Source organism: Oncorhynchus mykiss, chromosome 15 (genome assembly GCF_013265735.2).
Source record: "Oncorhynchus mykiss isolate Arlee chromosome 15, USDA_OmykA_1.1, whole genome shotgun sequence".
In the NCBI taxonomy this organism is placed as follows: Eukaryota; Metazoa; Chordata; class Actinopteri; order Salmoniformes; family Salmonidae; genus Oncorhynchus; species Oncorhynchus mykiss.
The window spans coordinates 44,076,538-44,094,389 of record NC_048579.1 but is presented as its reverse complement, the minus strand read 5'-3'; the positions used below and the strand labels follow the sequence as shown (position 1 = coordinate 44,094,389).

At 41.3% G+C, this 17,852-nt stretch overlaps 1 protein-coding gene across 3 annotated transcripts in view; it reads left to right on the top strand.

The window, feature by feature from the left end:
- Positions 1 to 17,852, top strand: part of cfap54 (cilia and flagella associated protein 54) — a 111,190-nt gene that overhangs the window by 55,551 nt on the left and 37,787 nt on the right. For all 3 annotated transcript variants that reach the window (XM_036944412.1, XM_036944413.1, XM_036944411.1), the window contains exons 36-39: positions 5,623 to 5,816; positions 6,530 to 6,665; positions 6,904 to 7,027; positions 10,760 to 10,915. In XM_036944412.1, coding sequence (XP_036800307.1) covers positions 5,623 to 5,816; positions 6,530 to 6,665; positions 6,904 to 7,027; positions 10,760 to 10,915 — 610 coding nt within the window. The remainder of the gene's footprint in view (positions 1 to 5,622; positions 5,817 to 6,529; positions 6,666 to 6,903; positions 7,028 to 10,759; positions 10,916 to 17,852) is intronic.

The window sequence follows — 17,852 nt, the reverse complement described above, 5'->3', positions numbered from 1 at the left end:
CTGTAAGTCGCTTGGGGTATGTCTCTATCAGTTTTGCACATTGAGAGACTGACATTTTTTCCCATTCCTCCTTGCAAAACAGCTCGAGCTCAGTGAGTTTGGATGGAGAGCATTTGTGAACAGCAGTTTTCAGTTCTTTCCACAAATTCTCGATTGGATTCAGGTCTGGACTTTGACTTGGCCATTCTAACACCTGGATATGTTTATTTTTGAACCATTCCATTGTAGATTTTGCTTTATGTTTTGGATCATTGTCTTGTTGGAAGACAAATCTCCATCCCAGTCTCAGGTCTTTTGCAGACTCCATCAGGTTTTCTTCCAGAATGGTCCTGTATTTGGCTCCATCCATCTTCCCATCAATTTTAACCATCTTCCCTGTCCCTGCTGAAGAAAAGCAGACCCAAACCATGATGCTGCCACCACCATGTTTGACAGTGTTCAGGGTGATGAGCTGTGTTGCTTTTACGCCAAACATAACGTTTTGCATTGTTGCCAAAAAGTTCAATTTTGGTTTCATCTGACCAGAGCACCTTCTTCCACATGTTTGGTGTGTCTCCCAGGTGGCTTGTGGCAAACTTCAAATGACACTTTTTATGGATATCTTTAAGAAATGGCTTTCTTCTTGCCACTCTTCCATAAAGGCCAGATTTGTGCAATATACGACTGATTGTTGTCCTATGGACAGAGTCTCCCACCTCAGCTGTAGATCTCTGCAGTTCATCCAGAGTGATCATGGGCCTCTTGGCTGCATCTCTGATCAGTCTTCTCCTTGTATGAGCTGAAAGTTTAGAGGGATGGCCAGGTCTTGGTAGATTTGCAGTGGTCTGATACTCCTTCCATTTCAATATTATCGCTTGCACAGTGCTCCTTGGGATGTTTAAAGCTTGGGAAATATTTTTGTATCCAAATCCGGCTTTAAACTTCTTCACAACAGTATCTCGGACCTGCCTGGTGTGTTCCTTGTTCTTCATGATGCTCTCTGCGCTTTTAACGGACCTCTGAGACTATCACAGTGCAGGTGCATTTATGCGGAGACTTGATTACACACAGGTGGATTGTATTTATCATCATTAGTCATTTAGGTCAACATTGGATCATTCAGAGATCCTCACTGAACTTCTGGAGAGAGTTTGCTGCACTGAAAGTAAAGGGGCTGAATAATTTTGCACGCCCAATTTTTCAGTTTTTGATTTGTTAAAAAAGTTTGAAATATCCAATAAATGTCGTTCCACTTCATGATTGTGTCCCACTTGTTGTTGATTCTTCACAAAAAAATACAGTTTTATATCTTTATGTATGAAGCCTGAAATGTGACAAAAGGTCGCAAAGTTCAAGGGGGCCGAATACTTTCGCAAGGCACTGTATAAACGAATGTACAGTGGGGTCCGAAATTATTGACACCCTTGATAAAGAAAAGCAAAAATGACTGTATATACTAAATAATTCAAATGCTGAGCTACACTGAGTACAAAACATATTTGGAACACCTGCAGGTTCCATGACATAGACTGAGCTGGTGAATCCAGGCTTATTGATGTCAGTCATTATTAGGAAGGTGTTCCTAATGTTTGGTATACTCAGTGTTTATTGTATGCAAAAAAAGGGACATTATATTATTTTATACTAATGCTATTGCTCAGAGATATAATTTTTGTTTAACAGGTAATATATACTGAACAAAAATATAATCGCACATACAACAATTTGAAGGATTTGACTGAGTTACAGTTAAATCCTTTAACAGTTATACGTACTGCCAAATTCTCTAAAACGTCCTTGGATGTGACTTATGGTAGAGACAATAACGTAAAATTTTCTGACAACAGCTCTGGTGGAAATTCCTGCAGTCAGCATGCCAATTGCACGCTCCTTCAAAGCTTGAGACATCTGTGGCAGGCATTGTGTTGTGTGACAAAACTGCACATTTTAGAGTGGCCTTTTATTTTCCCCAGCACAAGATGCACCTGTGTAATGATCATGCTGTTTAATCAGCTTCTTGATATGGCTTCGTGATTATTGCAGCTCAATGGCGATAACTTTTGTTGACAATTTTGGAAACAAAACATGAGGATGGGATCCACCCAAATCATTTGGGTTCCTGGATCCTTTCACAGCATTATAAGGCTGCTTTGAGACAATGACTTATCAATGACCCATGTCCAGCTCAGTTAATCCCTACCATTGGGCCGCTGAGTTATCATAATGCTTTAGCAAATGTACATTATACCAGGGGCATTGGTAGAAACAATGTACGTAACCCAATTTATGTCCCGCTAACTACCCTGAATGCCTCTGCTGATCCTACAACTATTTTATGCAACAATTATGTGTCTATGAACCAGATTTAGGCTGTTATCATTGAGGCAGTGTGCCCTAGTAGGAAGTCCTCTGTGTGCAGCTCACCCTGCACCAACATAAATAACAGGGGAATATCAACTGCTGCTAAGCTTCCCAGTAAAGCAATGAAAACAAGCAAGCATCCCAGAAAACTGCTCAAAATTGTGCATGTTAACATATCTAGCTTAAGAAACAAGGTTCATGAAATTAATAACTTGCTAGTAACAGATTACATTCATATTCTGTCTATCTCTGAAACTCACTTAGATAATACCTTTGATGATACAGTGGTAGCAATACATGGTTATAACATTTACTGAAAAGACAGAAATGCCAATGGTGGAGGTGTTGCAGTCTACATGAAGGACCACATTCCTGTTAAGATTAGAGAGGATCTCATGTTAAATACTGTTGAAGTAATATGGCTACAGGTTCATCTGCCTCACCTAAAGCCCATTCTGGTGGGAAGCTGCTATAGACCACCAAGTGTTAACAGTCAATATCTGGATAATGTTAAATAATGTTGAAGTGATATGGCTACAGGTTCATCTGCCTCACCTAAAGCCCATTCTGGTGGGAAGCTGCTATAGACCACCAAGTGGTAACAGTCAATATCTGGATAATGTTGAAGTAATATGGCTACAGGTTCATCTGCCTCAACTAAAGCCTATTCTGGTGGGTATCAGTATCTGGTATCAGTATCTGGATAATATGTGTGAAATGCTTGATAATGTATGTGATATCAACAGAGAGGTATATTTTCTGGGTGATTTAAATATTGACTGGCTTTCATCAGGCTGCCCACTGAAGAAAAAACGTCAAACTGTAACCAGTGCCTGCAACCTGGTTCAGGTTGTCATTCAACCTACCAGGGTAGTTACAAACAGCACAGGAATGAAATCAACATTTATTGATCACATCTTTACTAAATGTGTGCTTGAAAGCAGTATCCAGATCCATCGGATGTAGTGATCACAATATAGTTGCCATATGTAGGAAAACCAAAGTTTCAAAGGCTGAGCCTAATATAGTGTATAAGAGGTCATACAATAAGTTTTGTAGTGATTCCTATGTTGATGTAAAGAATATTTGTTGGTCTGTGGTGCGTAATGAGGACCAACCAGACGCTTCACTTGACACATTTATGAAATTGCTTATCCCAGTTACTAATAAGCATGCACCCATTAAGAAAATTACTGTAAAAACTGTTAAATCCCCATGGATTGATGAGGAATTTAAAAATGGTATGGTTGAGAGGGATGAGGCAAAAGGTATGGCAAGTAAGTCTGGCTATACAACCAATTGGCAAACATACTGCATATTGAGAAATCATGTGACTCAAATGAATAAAAAGAAGAAGAAACTATACTATGAAACACACATAAATGACATAAAGAATGAGAGTAAAAAGCTTTAATTACATTTTCAGCTCCATAATTCATTGAATCAGATGGCTCATTCGTTACAAAACCGACTGATATTGCCAACTACTTTAATACTTTTTTCATTGGCAAGATTAGCAAATTTAGGCATGACATGACAGCAGCAAACGCTAACACGATACATCCAAGTATATCTGACCAAACTATTATAGACAAGAATTGTAATTTTGAATTCCGCGTGTGGAGGAGGTGAAAAAATTGTCTATCAACAATGACAAGCCACCAGGGTCTGACAACGTGGATGGAAAATTCCTGAGGATAATAGCAGACGACGTTGTCACTCCTATTTTCCATATCTTCAATGTAACCCTAATTGACAGAAAGTGTGTGCCCTCAGGCCTGGAGGGAAGCAAAAGTCATTCCCCTACCTAAGAATAGTAAAGCCCCCTTTACTGTCTCAAATAGACGACCAATCAGCCTGTTACCAACCCTTTGTTAGCTTTAAAAAATATATATGTTTGGCCTGATACAATGCTATTTCACAGTAATATACATTGCTAATGTTGTAAATTAATATTGTAGCTGGAAACTGCTCATTTACAATGGAATATCTACATAGGCGTACAGAGGCCCATTATCAGCAACCATCACTCCTGTGTTCCAATGGCACGTTGTCTTAGCTAATCCAAGTTTATAATTTTATAAGGCTAAATGATCATTAGAAAACCCTTTTGCAACTATGTTAGCACAGCTGAAAGCTGAAAGCTGTGGTCCTGATTAAAGAAGCAATAAAACTGGCCTTTAGACAGTCGTGTGGTCAAAAACAAGGACATTTCTAAGTGACCCCAAACTTTTGAAAGGTAGTGTACATACACACACATGATAACATACCCACTATACACACACGTACACATGGATTTTGTGTTGTAGATATGTGGTAGTGGAGTAGGGGCCTGAGGGCACACACTTAGTGTGTTGTGAATTCTGTATAACTGCATTAATTTTGCCGGACCCCAGGAAGAGTTGCTGCTTCCTTGGCAGAAATTAGCTTTTTGTCCATATGGAAAATGTCTGGGAAAACTTATATCAGCTCATGAAACATTGGACCAACACTTTACATGTTGCATTTATATTTTTTGTTCAGTAAATATCTATTTTTCAAAAACAGAGGCATCAATAATTTTGACCTCTACCTGAGAGAAAAAAAGATTACTTGTTAAACAAAATGTCTTTCTTTGAGCAATTTTATTGTGTGAAATAATATAATGTCCCCATTTTTCCCCCGTAAAATATAGCTCAGTATTTGATTTATTTTAGTCAGTCATTTTGTCTCATCAAGGGTGTCAATAATTTTGGGCCCCACTGTACATTACATTGAAACACACTTCATGTTTTGACCAAAAATCTTTAACTTGAGTCGAAAATATAATTAAATAGTTGACACCACTATTATTGTAACGACGTTCGTCTGTAGAAGGAGAAGCGGACCAAAAAGCAGCGTGGTGGTTACTCATGTTCTTTAATGGAAAATGAACGATACATGAAATAACTTAAATCTACAAAACAACAAACGGAACGTGAAAAACCTATACAGCCTATCCTGTGACAACAAACACAGTGACAGGAACAATCACCCACAAACACACAGTGAAACCCAGGCTACCTAAGTATGATTCTCAATCAGAGACAACTAATGACACCTGCCTCTGATTGAGAACCATACTAGGCCGAAAACATAGAAATGCCCCAAAACATAGAAAAACAAACATAGACTGCCCACCCAACTCACGCCCTGACCATACTAAATAAATACAAAACAACGGAAATCAAGGTCAGAACGTGACAATTATACCATGTGAATAATTGTACTTTTGTGTGTCTGTTTTCCTCTATCCATCCTTAGCTCTGGCAGTTGTTTGAATTGGAGGATGAGGAGATGGAGGCCAGCATGCACTTCTCCGCCCCTCTGGATGACGGTACCCTGGTGGACCTGAGATGGATCAGGAGCCTCACCCTTCACACCCTTGAGCTGCTCTACCTCGAGGCTCGCTGGGAGACTCTGGCTCACCTCGCCCTGCTCTTCAACTCACACACACGGTAGGTAACATCCCTCACACACACACACTCTCTCTCTCTTTTGCTCTCACTCTCTTTCTCACACTCTCTTTCTCTTGCTCTCTCACTATCTCTCTTGCTCTCTCTCTTTCTCGCTCTCTCTCTTAATCTCCACACACTCACACAGACACACTACTTTTCTCTCTCTTGCTCTCTCTCCCTCTCGTTCTTGCTCTCCAAACACACACACACACACACACACACACACACACACACACACACACACACACACACACACACACACACACACACACACACACACACACACACACACACACACACACACACACACACACACACACACACTATCTCTCTCTCTCTCTTGCTCTCTCTCTTGCTCTCCATACACACGCACAGTTGGGGTGGCAGTTGGGGCGGCAGGGTAGCCTAGTGGTTAGAGCGTTGGACTAGTAACTGGAAAGTTACAAGTTCAAACCCCCGAGCTGACAAGGTACAAATCTGTCGTTCTGCCCCTGAACAGGCAGTTAACCCACTGTTCCTAGGCCGTCATTGAAAATAAGAATTTGTTCTTAACTGACTTGCCTAGTAAAATAAAGGTAAAATAAAAAAATAAAATAAAAAGTTGACCCTGCTCTTCAACTCACACACATAGTAGGTAGTTTCCATCCTATCACAGGGAGGTGTGCGTGCCTGCCTGCCAGTACTGTCTCTGTCCTGTATGTTGTGCATCCCAGAGAGCGCTACACCCACATGATCACTCCTATCCTGGTCCACGCTCAGAGGAGACTGCTAGAGAGGATCAGCTACTTCGGAGGACCTCCGGTCCCTCAGCCACACTTCATCAAAACACAGAACGTCACTGGAGAGAAGGTTAGAGGGAATAGACACAAACTTTTACCACCCAATGAACAGGGTGTCATACTTGAACTCAATGTCAGGACACTAATCCATTCCTAAGGCTTACTGTGGACTAGAGGATAACTCTGCTTCTATGGGGTATGGTTTATAATGAATACTGTAGGGACAGAATTGAGACTACTGCTGTGTGTTAGGATGCTGTTTGTGTGTGTACAGTGTGTGTTGAACAGTCTCTACCCCTGCGTGTCAGATCACCTGTAAGAACTATGCAGGGAGACAGCTGCTGAATTGCTGGACTCCCCCTGCTGTGCCTGCCCCCAGACGAGGGTGCAACACTCCCACCAACCCAAACGCTGAGCTCCTCGAACGCTCTGGTACGGGAATCCAGTAGCAGCTGGAAATCAATCAGTCAATCAATGAATCATATTTTATTGCTATAAGTCGATAAGCCTAGCACTATTGATATAGGCCAACCTTATTATGCTATTTATTCCAGGGCTTGACATTAACTTTTTTATCTCTTGTCCTTTGGACAAGTAGGACTATTTTTTTTTACTTGTCAAAGTTCAAGTCACTTGTCCCTCCAAAAATGTAAATGGTATTTAACACCATTTCTACGTCATTGTATAATGCAAGGAACCACTTTACAAAATAAAATGCATTAGTAGACTGCACTCTGCCTATTGGTTTCTGATGCATATTCAAGGAGAAGTGGGTAGCTGTATCCCAATATGGCGACATAGTATGGGCTGGTGGATGTGTCGAATGGAAATTAGTGGGTTTGTCGAAAGGAAAGTAGTGGGCGTGTCGAAAGGAAAGTAGTGGGCGTGTCGATAGGAAAGTAGTGGGCGTGTCGAAAGGAAAGTAGTGGGCGTGTCGAAAGGAAAGTAGTGGGCGTGTCGAAAGGAAAGTAGTGGGTTTGTCGAAAGGAAAGTAGTGGGTTTGTCGAAAGGAAAGTAGTGTGTTTGTCGAAAGGAAAGTAGTGGGTTTGTCGAAAGGAAAGTAGTGGGTTTGTCGAAAGGAAAGTAGTGGGTTTGCCGAAAGGAAAGTAGTGGGCGTGTCGAAAGGAAAGTAGTGGGTTTGTCGAAAGGAAAGTAGTGGGTTTGTCAAAAGGAAAGTAGTGGGTTTGTTGAAAGGAAAGTAGTGGGTTTGTCGAAAGGAAAGTAGTGGGTTTGTCGAAAGGAAAGTAGTGGGCGTGTCGAAAGGAAAGTAGTGGGCGTGTCGAAAGGAAAGTAGTGGGTTTGTCGAAAGGAAAGTAGTGGGCGTGTCGAAAGCGCTCTGCTGTAGGTTAGACTGTTTGATTGAGCAGTGCAATCAAAGTAGTGCAACTACCGTACCGCAAGAGTTTGGACTTTGAGTGAATGAATTTGCGTCGTATTTCACTGTTGGTTTTACACAAATAATAATTGTAGATTTTCAGTTCTAAAACTGACAATTGTTTATTTTTGATTAAAAGTATGATGATGGGTGTACTGTTGATACGTTGTATGCGTGTGTTTACTGTGACTGTCACCCTGATATTGGATACAAGGTAGCTACTTCCCACACCGTTGCCGGACAATAGTGCTTGTCAAGTGGAGGCGAAGGGCACTGGGTCTCGGTGTTGTTGCAATTCACGCCCTACCCATTGAGGAGTAGACCGTATGTGTGTATCAAAGTGACATCTAAATGGTTATTAATATTAGTTATTTCTTGTGTAGACGGTTATCCTACTTAAAATTAAATCCTGTGAGAGCAAAAAATGGCCACGTTAGCTACATGACCGTGATACCCAGTAGGAAGCGCTTCAAGTCGGCAGGCATGTCGATACAACACTGGTGCACTGGTCGCTGGCTTATCGACTCGTTGTGCAGCCCAATCAGCCACGGTAATTAGCCTGTCTCAAAATACAACACTTCCCCTTTAAAGCTCCCTTTTAGGCCTATAAAATATTGCAACATTACAATTACAAAACTAGTACTTTTTATGTGTTTATAGAATAATTCCATCCAGGGCTCGAAATTAAGGGCGTCCTGTTGTCCCTGGGACGATAACAAATATGATTACAGTTCAAAACAGACTCTGGGACAGTTCTGGGTCGACAGATCCAAAATTCATACAACCACTGCACATTAAACTATTTTAAAAAAGCAATGAGGCTGATGCAACATGATCAAGTTTTATTTCTTCATATTATAAGCTCAACAATGCGCAAATGGCTGTAGGCTACGTGGGAATGTTCCAAAATGCAATTAGCGGGAAACACCTTTCTCAAACGTTTGAGCAGTTTCATGTAACAGAGATAATATCCATTAGAAATGAAGAAAGAATTGAGATCTAACTAGCAACTACCATCTAGCATGGGTTACTTACATTGCCTTTGGAAAGTATTCAGACCCCTTGAATTTTTCCACATTTTGTTAAATTACAGCCTTATTCTAAAATGAATACCCCACAATACATTCATATTCAGACCCTTTGCTATGAGACCTGAAATTGAGCTACGGTACATCCTGATTCCGTTGATCATCCTTGAGATGTTTCTACAACTTGATGGAGTCCCCCTGTGGTAAATTCAATTGATTGGACATGATTTGGAAAGGTACACACCTGTCTATATAAGGTCCCACAGTTGACAGTGCATGTCAGACCAAAAACAAAGCCATGAGTCAAAGGAATTGTCCATAGACCTCCGAGACAGGATTGTGTCGAGGCACAGATCTGAGGAAGGGTACCAAAAAATGTCTTCAGCATTGAAGGTCCCCAAGAACACAGTGGCCTCCATCATTCTTAAATGGAAGAAGTTTGGAACCACCAAGACTCTTCCTAGAGCTGGCCGCCTGGCCAAACTGAGCAATCGGGGGAGAAGGTCCTTGGTCTGGGATGTGACCAAGAATCTGATGGTCACTCTGACAGAGCTCTAGAGTTCCTCTGTGGAGATGGGAGAACATTTCAGAAGGACAACCATCTCTGCAGCACTTCACTAATCAGGCCTTTATGGTAGAGTGGCCAGATGGAAGCCACTCCTCAGTAAAAGGCACATGACAACCCTAAGCACACAGCCAAGACAACGCAGGAGTGGCTTCGGGACAAGTCTCTGAATGTTCTTCAGTGGCCCAGAACTTGAACCCTTGAATCTCTGAAGAGACCTGAAAATAGCTGTGCAGCAATGCTCCCCATCCAACCTAACAGAGCTTGAGAGGAGCTGCAGAGTTGAATGAGAGAAATTCTCCAAATACAGGTGTGCCAAGCTTGTAGCGTCATACCCAAGAAGACTCAAGGCTGTAATCGCTGCCAAAGGTGCTTCAACAAAGTACTGACTAAAGGGTCTGAATACTTACGTAAATGTAATATTTCTAAAAACCTCTTTTTACTTTGCCATTATGGGTTATTGTGTGTAGATTGATGAGGGGAAAAAAACAACTCAATCCATTTTAGAATAGGGCTGTAACGTAACAAAATAGAAAAGATCAAGGGTTTTGAATACTTTCTGAAGGCACTGTACATGACTAATGAGCTTAAACGTTGATTTAAAAACCAATAGAACACGAGAAAAGTTCTGGTTTCAATGGCATATTAAGTGTTTACAAAACAATGCTGACCGCCTCCGATTCAAGGTGGGTGATATACGGTGCACCAATGGCATGGTCCTTCACTCTCCGGGCTATATTTATGTCATTAAAAGTCTCATTAAAGTTTGGCTACATTTTCTGAATGTCAGCATTGGTTTGGACAATATGTGTATATCACCTACACCTTGACATGTAGGCTTTTTTACTTACAGTATGTACATGTAAGTACAGTATGTACATGAAAAATAGATAGAATAAATATAATATTATTCCAATGTTTTCCTCTCAATTATTTTCAGAGTAATTGTTTGATATTGAGATTTTTTTGTGATTTGTTTTTCTATATTCTTCTTGGCCAACAATTTTTTTTATATATTTTTTAAAATTTTTTAATTTTTTTTTACTTCTCCCGGACAAGAGGACTAGCGTTAATGTCGAGCCCTACATTCAACCATTCATTTTTTAAATAAATCATCAGTCATTCTGGTCTGTGGGTATATTGATGTGTCGCCGTAGTCATATTGCCATGTGTGTGTGTGTTTTGGTCTGTTGTAGAGGTGCGCCGGGCCATGTGTGTGGTGTGTGTTCCTCTGGATGTGGAGGATACACTGTGTTGTTTCAGGGAGGCCCTGGAGAAGGGCCATCACACTCTGCAGAACTTCCAACACAGCCGCACACTGCTACTACTGCTGCTGGCACACACACAACCCTGTGAGTACATACTTTCTATCTCACTTTGCTGTGTGTTTGTGACTCTGGCCTTTAATCAAGTACATTTGCTCATCTCCTGCGTCCTTCTCGCCTCCTTTTAAAAACGGTAAAAGTTAATCAAGGAGAGTCAGCGAGTGAACGTGGATGGAAATGCGCTTGAAATGAGACGGTCCTTCTCCACTTGCACGTCATTAGGCAAATTAAGTTTACAGAGGTGGATCAAAACAAATTAAGTTAGAAATGTCAGACATTTTATAGATAAATAGCGTATTGTTTTTAAACGTGTGCATATTTTTTTCCTTTATCAAAACAAAATCTGATTTAAAAGGGGTGTTGTAGATTTAAAAAATAGGATACATATGAATATCCTCGATGAAAGGTGGCTATCGAGGAGGGGAGGACACTCTTTCGTTTGCCTACTAGCGAATTGACACACTCCTCGACCACTCAACCACTTATCCGGGTTTCCGGGTCACAAAGGAGAAGGGACGGATGACTGTCTTTTTCCTAAACGAGATAACCCCTGTGTGTTGCTGAGTGGCGGGAGGAGGAGAAAGAGAGAGACAGCAGCAACCAAGCCGACTCGCATTAGTTACTAACTTTTAGCTGCCAAAGCTATGTTTTTATCATCCAATCTGATTATATAGTACCTGTTTTGACTGCATCAACCCGAGAAGAGAATACAGTTAAGCTAGCTAGGTAGCTGGGTTGGCTAATCAAATCTACATAGGCTGCGCTTTCCCCCGTCCTCCACAACAGCAGCTCTAATCAATGTATTAAGGAACAGCCTACCTCTTGGCCCTTGGTTGTTGAAACATATCATTCTCATTTAACTTTGAATTCCGTCATTTTAATTGCATCTTCCATTGATCTCGTAAGTTGATTGCCACAACAGACACAGAGCCAGAGGCTAAGTGCCACTTTGGTGGCTTGTGATTGGCCGACAAAAACAAAAAGCTACACGCCCCACTCGTGAAAAACACGCGCCTCTCTCGGGTTCGTGTGGACCCGTGAAGACCCCTACTGTGTATACTTCTTCAACTGTAACCATATTACATTTCCATGAATTAACATAGGTTTGAATGAGAACCATAGGAATACAGAGGTAGCTATTCAAAATGGTCCTGCTCCTTGGCCAATTAAGCTACAAGGCTAACTTGTGAACATTCAGGCTATCCTAACTTCAAATTCTTAAAAACATTTATCAACTATATCTACACTGAGTGTATATTAAGGACTCAAAACATTAAGGACACCTGCTTTTTCCATGACATAGACTGACCAGGTGAATCCAGGTGATAGCTATGTTTCCTTATTGATGTCACTTGTCACTTCCTTATTGATCCACTTCGATCAGTGTAGATGAAGGGGAGGAGACAGGTTAAAGAAGGATTTTTAAGCCTTGAGACAATTGTGATCGACCATCTCGATTCGATCTTATTTGAAATTGTGTTTTTTACATTGGATAAAAGTAAAGACTGAGCTAGAAAATGGTATATCATACAGTCGTGGCCAAAAGTTTTGAGAATGATACAAATATTAATTTCCACAAAGTTTTCTGCTTCAGTGTCTTTAGATATTTTTGTCAGATGTTACTATGGAATACTGAATACAAGCATTTCATAAGTGTCAAAGGCTTTTATTGACAATTACATGAAGTTGATGCAAAGAGTCAATATTTGCAGTGTTGACCCTTCTTTTTCAAGACCTCTGCAATCTGCCCTGGCATGCTGTCAATTAACTTCTGGGCCACATTCTGACTGATTGCAGCCCAATCTTGCATAATCAATGCTTTGAGTTTGTCAGAATTTGTGGGTTTGTGTTTGTCCACCCACCTCTTTAGGATTGACCACAAGTTCTCAATGGGATTAGGGTCTGGGGAGTTTCCTGGCCATGGACCCAAAATATTGATGAGGTGCTCCATCATGCTGGAAAAGGCATTGTTCGTCACCAAACTGTTCCTGGATGGTTGGGAGAAGTTGCTCTCGGAGGATGTGTTGGTACCATTCTTTATTCATGGCTGTGTTTTTAGGCAAAATTGTGAGTGAGCCCACTCCCTTGGCTGACAAGCAACCCCACACATGAATGGTCTCAGGATGCTTTACTGTTGGCATGACACAGGACTGATGGTAGCGCGCACCTTGTCTTCTCTGGACAAGCTTTTTTCCGGATACCCCAAACAATCGAAAAGGGGATATATCAGAGAAAATTACTTTACCCCAGTCCTCAGCAGTCCAATCCCTGTACCTTTTGCAGAATATCAGTCTGTCACTGATGTTTTTCCTGGAGAGAAGTGTCTTCTTTGCTGCCCTTCTTGACACCAGGCCATCCTCTAAAAGTCTTTGCCTCACTGTACGTGCTATTCCTGAGCAAGCTCTGGTGGTGCCCCGATCCCGCAGCTGAATCAACTTTAGGAGACGGTCCTGGCGCTTGCTGGACTTTCTTGGGCGCCCTGAAGCCGCCTTCACGACAATTGAACCGCTCTCCTTGAAGTTCTTGATGATCTGATAAATGGTTGATTTAGGTGAAATCTTACTGGCACCAATATCCTTGCCTGTGAAGCCCTTTTTGTGCATAGCAATGATGACGGCACATGTTTCCTTGCAGGTAACCATGATTGACAGAGGAAGAACAATGATTCCAAGCACCACCCTCCTTTTGAAGCTTCCAGTCTATTATTCGAACTCAATCAGCATGACAGAGTGATCTCCAGCCTTGTCCTCATCAACATTCACACCTGTGTTAATGAGAGACTCACTGACATGATGTCAGCTGGTCCTTTTATGGCAGGGCTGAAATGCAGTGGAAATGTTTTTTTTTTTGTGTATTTAGTTCATTTGCATGGCAAAGAGGGACTTTGCAATTAATTACAATTCATCTGATCACTCTTCATAACATTCTGGAGTATATGCAAATTGCCATCATACAAACTGAGGCAGCAGACTTTGGGAAAATTAACATTGGTGTAATTCTCAAAACTTTTGCCACAACTCTACACTACATTTGAGGAACAATGGGAAAGTAATTCTGCTTTGAAAGTTGATAAACTTGTAAACTCCCTTTTGAGAAAATGGACCTTGAATTTTTTGGTACACCTGCTGGAGAGCTCTTTGTCTAAACCCATTCAGCATTGTTTACACCCTCTTAAGCCTTAGCCCACCCTTATCTTTAAGGATTCACATGTGAGGCCTTGTGCTAAACAGTCAGTATGGTAGTGAGTGTACTAAACATCCAAAGATTTCAAGACTGTAATATGTATATCGACATGTCTGTATACACATTAGCACATTAAAGGCTGCTGCCCTATATACATATACTTGAAATCACTGGCCACTTTAATAATGGAACACTAGTCACTTTAATAAAAACTCACAACAAGTACTATTTACAAGTTAATGACGAGCTAATTACAGAAAATCACTTACGGTTGTGAATGTGACGAAATAAAAGCAGGGCCTTCAACTGGAGAATTTAAGAACTTGGACACTGTCTCGTTGGCCTAATGTCGTCCTAATTTGACTTTGGTGCAGGTCATGTTGTTCTTCACATTACTGTCTCTAGCAAACACACACTATATAAAATAATGTTCATTTGTCACATGCACAGGATACAGAAGGTGTAAACGGTGCAGTGAAATGGTTACTTGGAATGTGGAGTCTTTTATTTAGACATGTAGCTAGCTAGCTAAACAATGAAACATAATCCCAACTCCTAACGTTACTACCCTGCATGAATCTAACTAGATTCATTGTTAGTTAGCTAGCTAACATTAGACTATATCTAGCAATGCAAATGGATTTGAGATATGAATAATTTTACTACACAGATCATACACGTAACGTTAGCTTGCGAGCCAGCCAGCTAATGTTAGCTAGCTAGCTAACGGTACGCTTTAACTTGCAATGAATTCGATTCAATGTAGCTAGCTAGACTCTCTTGCCCGTATACTATATATACTGCTCAAAAAAATTAAGGGAACACTAAAATAACACATCCTAGATCTGAATGAATGAAATATTTTTATTAAATACTTTTTTCTTTACATAGTTGAATGTGCTGAAAACAAAATCACACAAATTATCAATGGAAATCAAATTTATCAACCCATGGAGGTCTGGATTTGGAGTCACACTCAAAATCAAAGTGGAAAACCACACTACAGGCTGATCCAACTTTGATGTAATGTCCTTAAAACAAGTCAAAATGAGGCTCAGTAGTGTGTGTGGCCTCCACGTGCCTGTATGACCTCCCTACAACGCCTGGGCATGCTCCTGGACAGTCTGTGGTGCAACATGGCGTTGGTGGATGGAGCGAGACATGATGTCCCAGATGTGCTCAATTGGATTCAGGTCTGGGGAAAGTCCATAGCATCAATGCCTTCCTCTTGCAAGAACTGCTGACACACTCCAGCCACATGAGGTCTAGCATTGTCTTGCATTAGGAGGAACCCAGGGCCAACCGCACCAGCATATGGTCTCACAAGGGGTCTGAGGATCTCATCTCGGTACCTATCTCGGTACTTCACAGAAGTGTGATTGACTTGGAGTTACATTGTGTTGTTTAAGTGTTCCCTTTATTTTTTTGAGCAGTGTATATATTTCTGTACAGCACTTTGAGAAATCAGCTGATGTAAGAAGGGCTTTATAAATAAATTTGATTTGATACATGGATGAACGCTTCTCCCTCTCTGTCACAGATGCCATGATTGCCCTTAGTTTGAAGATGTAATCTGGAGACAGGTGTTATATACAACAGCCTTCTGTGTTCTCTTTTCCACTCTCTCCGCATTTGCAATCTAACGCCTGAATTTTCTCCATCTCTTTAGCTATCATATTCTACTTCCACCGATTTCCTGATATATCTATTTTTGACCTACACATACTGAGTCTTATGTTATAGAAGGAAGCGTGCTACATGGCAGACCAATCCAAACTCATCACTCTGCATGTCCAGCCCATCCATTATCTCAGCCAATCATGGCTAGCAGGAAGGTTCATATAGCTTTTTCCATGGCTAAACCACCTAGGCTTGTGACTTAACCATTTTATTTGTATTTACAGATAGCATAGCAGTTTGTTATTAAGGTACATGAACGTTCACATGTTCCAGAAGGCATTCCTGCAAAAAAAAAAATGTATATGTTACAATGCCTCTCCTGTGAAAAAGTGACGCACGACATAAGCCTCGTTTTCTGAAACAAGTCACAATTAAGACATGGATTGTGTACAGTGCATTCGGAAAGTATTAAGAAACCTTCCCTTTTTTCACATTTTGTTACGTTACAGCCTTATTGCTCCAGAGCGCTATTTCCTTCATCAATCTACACACAATACCCCACAATGACAAAGCGAAAACAGGTTTTTAGAATTAAACAACAGAAATACCTTATTTATATAAGTATTCAGACACTTCATGATTTGGAAAGGCATACACCTGTCTATATAAGGTCCCACGGTTGACAGTGCATGTCAGAGCAAAAACCAAGCCTCAAGGTCGAAGGAATTGTCTGTAGAGCTCCGAGACAGGATTGTGTTGAGATCCTCAAGAACACAGTGGCCTTCATCATTCTTAAATGGAACAAGTTTGTAACCACCAAGACTCTTCCTAACAGCTGGCCACCCGGCCAAACTGAGCAATCTGGGGAGAAGGGCATGGTCAGGGAGAACTGACTAAGAGTTCCTCTGTGGGGATGAGAGAACCTTCCAGAAGGACAACCATCTCTGCAGCACTCCACCAATCAGGCGTTTATGGTAGAGTGGCCGGACGGATGCCACTCCTCAGTAAAAGGCACATGAAAGCCCGCTTGGAGTTTGCCAAAAGGCATCTAAAGACTCTCAGACCATGAGAAAACAGATTCTCTGGTCTGATGAAACCAAGATTGGTTGGCCTTAATGCCAAGCATCACGTCTTGAGGAAGCCTGGCACCATCCCTACGGTGAAGCATGGTGGTGGCAGCATCAAGCTGTGGGGATGTTTTCAGCGGCAGGGACTGGGAGACCAGTCAGGATCGAGGAAAAGATGAATGGAGCAAAGTACAGAGAGATTCTTGATGAAAATCTACTCCAGAGCACTCAGGACCTCTGACTGGGGTGAAGGTTCACCTTCCAACAGGACAATGACCCTAAGCACACAGCCAAGACAATGCAGGAGTGGCTTTGGGAATGTCCTTGAGTGGCCCAGCCAGAGCTCGGACTTGAACCTGATCGAACATCTCTGGAGAGACCTGAAAATAGCTGTGCAGCAACGCTCCCCATCCAACCTGACAGAGCTTGAGAGGATCTGCAGAGAAGAATGTGAGAAACTCCCCAAATACAGGTGTGCCAAGCTTTGTAGCGTCAAAACCAAGAAGACTCGATGCTGTAATTGCTGCCTAAGGTGCTTCAACAAAGTACTGAGTAAAGGGTCTGAATACTTATGTAAATGTGATATTTCAGTGTTTTATTTTTAATACATTTGCAAAAAAATCTAAAAACCTGTTTTTGCTTTGTCATTATGGGGTACTGTGTGTAGATTGATGAGGGTAAAAAAACGATTTAATCCATTTTAGAATAAGGCTGTAACAAAACAGAATTCTTCCCGAATGCACTGTATGTGTGCCATTCAGAGGGTGAATGGGCAAGACAAAAGATTTAAGAGCCTTTGAACGGAGTATGGTAGTAGGTGCCAGGCGCACCGGTTTGTGTCAAGAACTGCAATGTTGCTCAACAGATTCCTGTGTTTATCAGAAATGGTCCACCACCCAATGGACATCCAGCCAACTTGAAGCATTGGACTCAACATGGGCCAGCATCCCTGTGGAACGCTTTTGATTCTTTGTAGAGTCCATGCCCCAACGAATTGAGGCTGTTCTGAGGGCTAAAGGGCATGCAACTCAGTATTAGGAAGGTGTTCGGAATGTTTTGTACACTCAGTCTATTTACATTAGCATAAATTATAT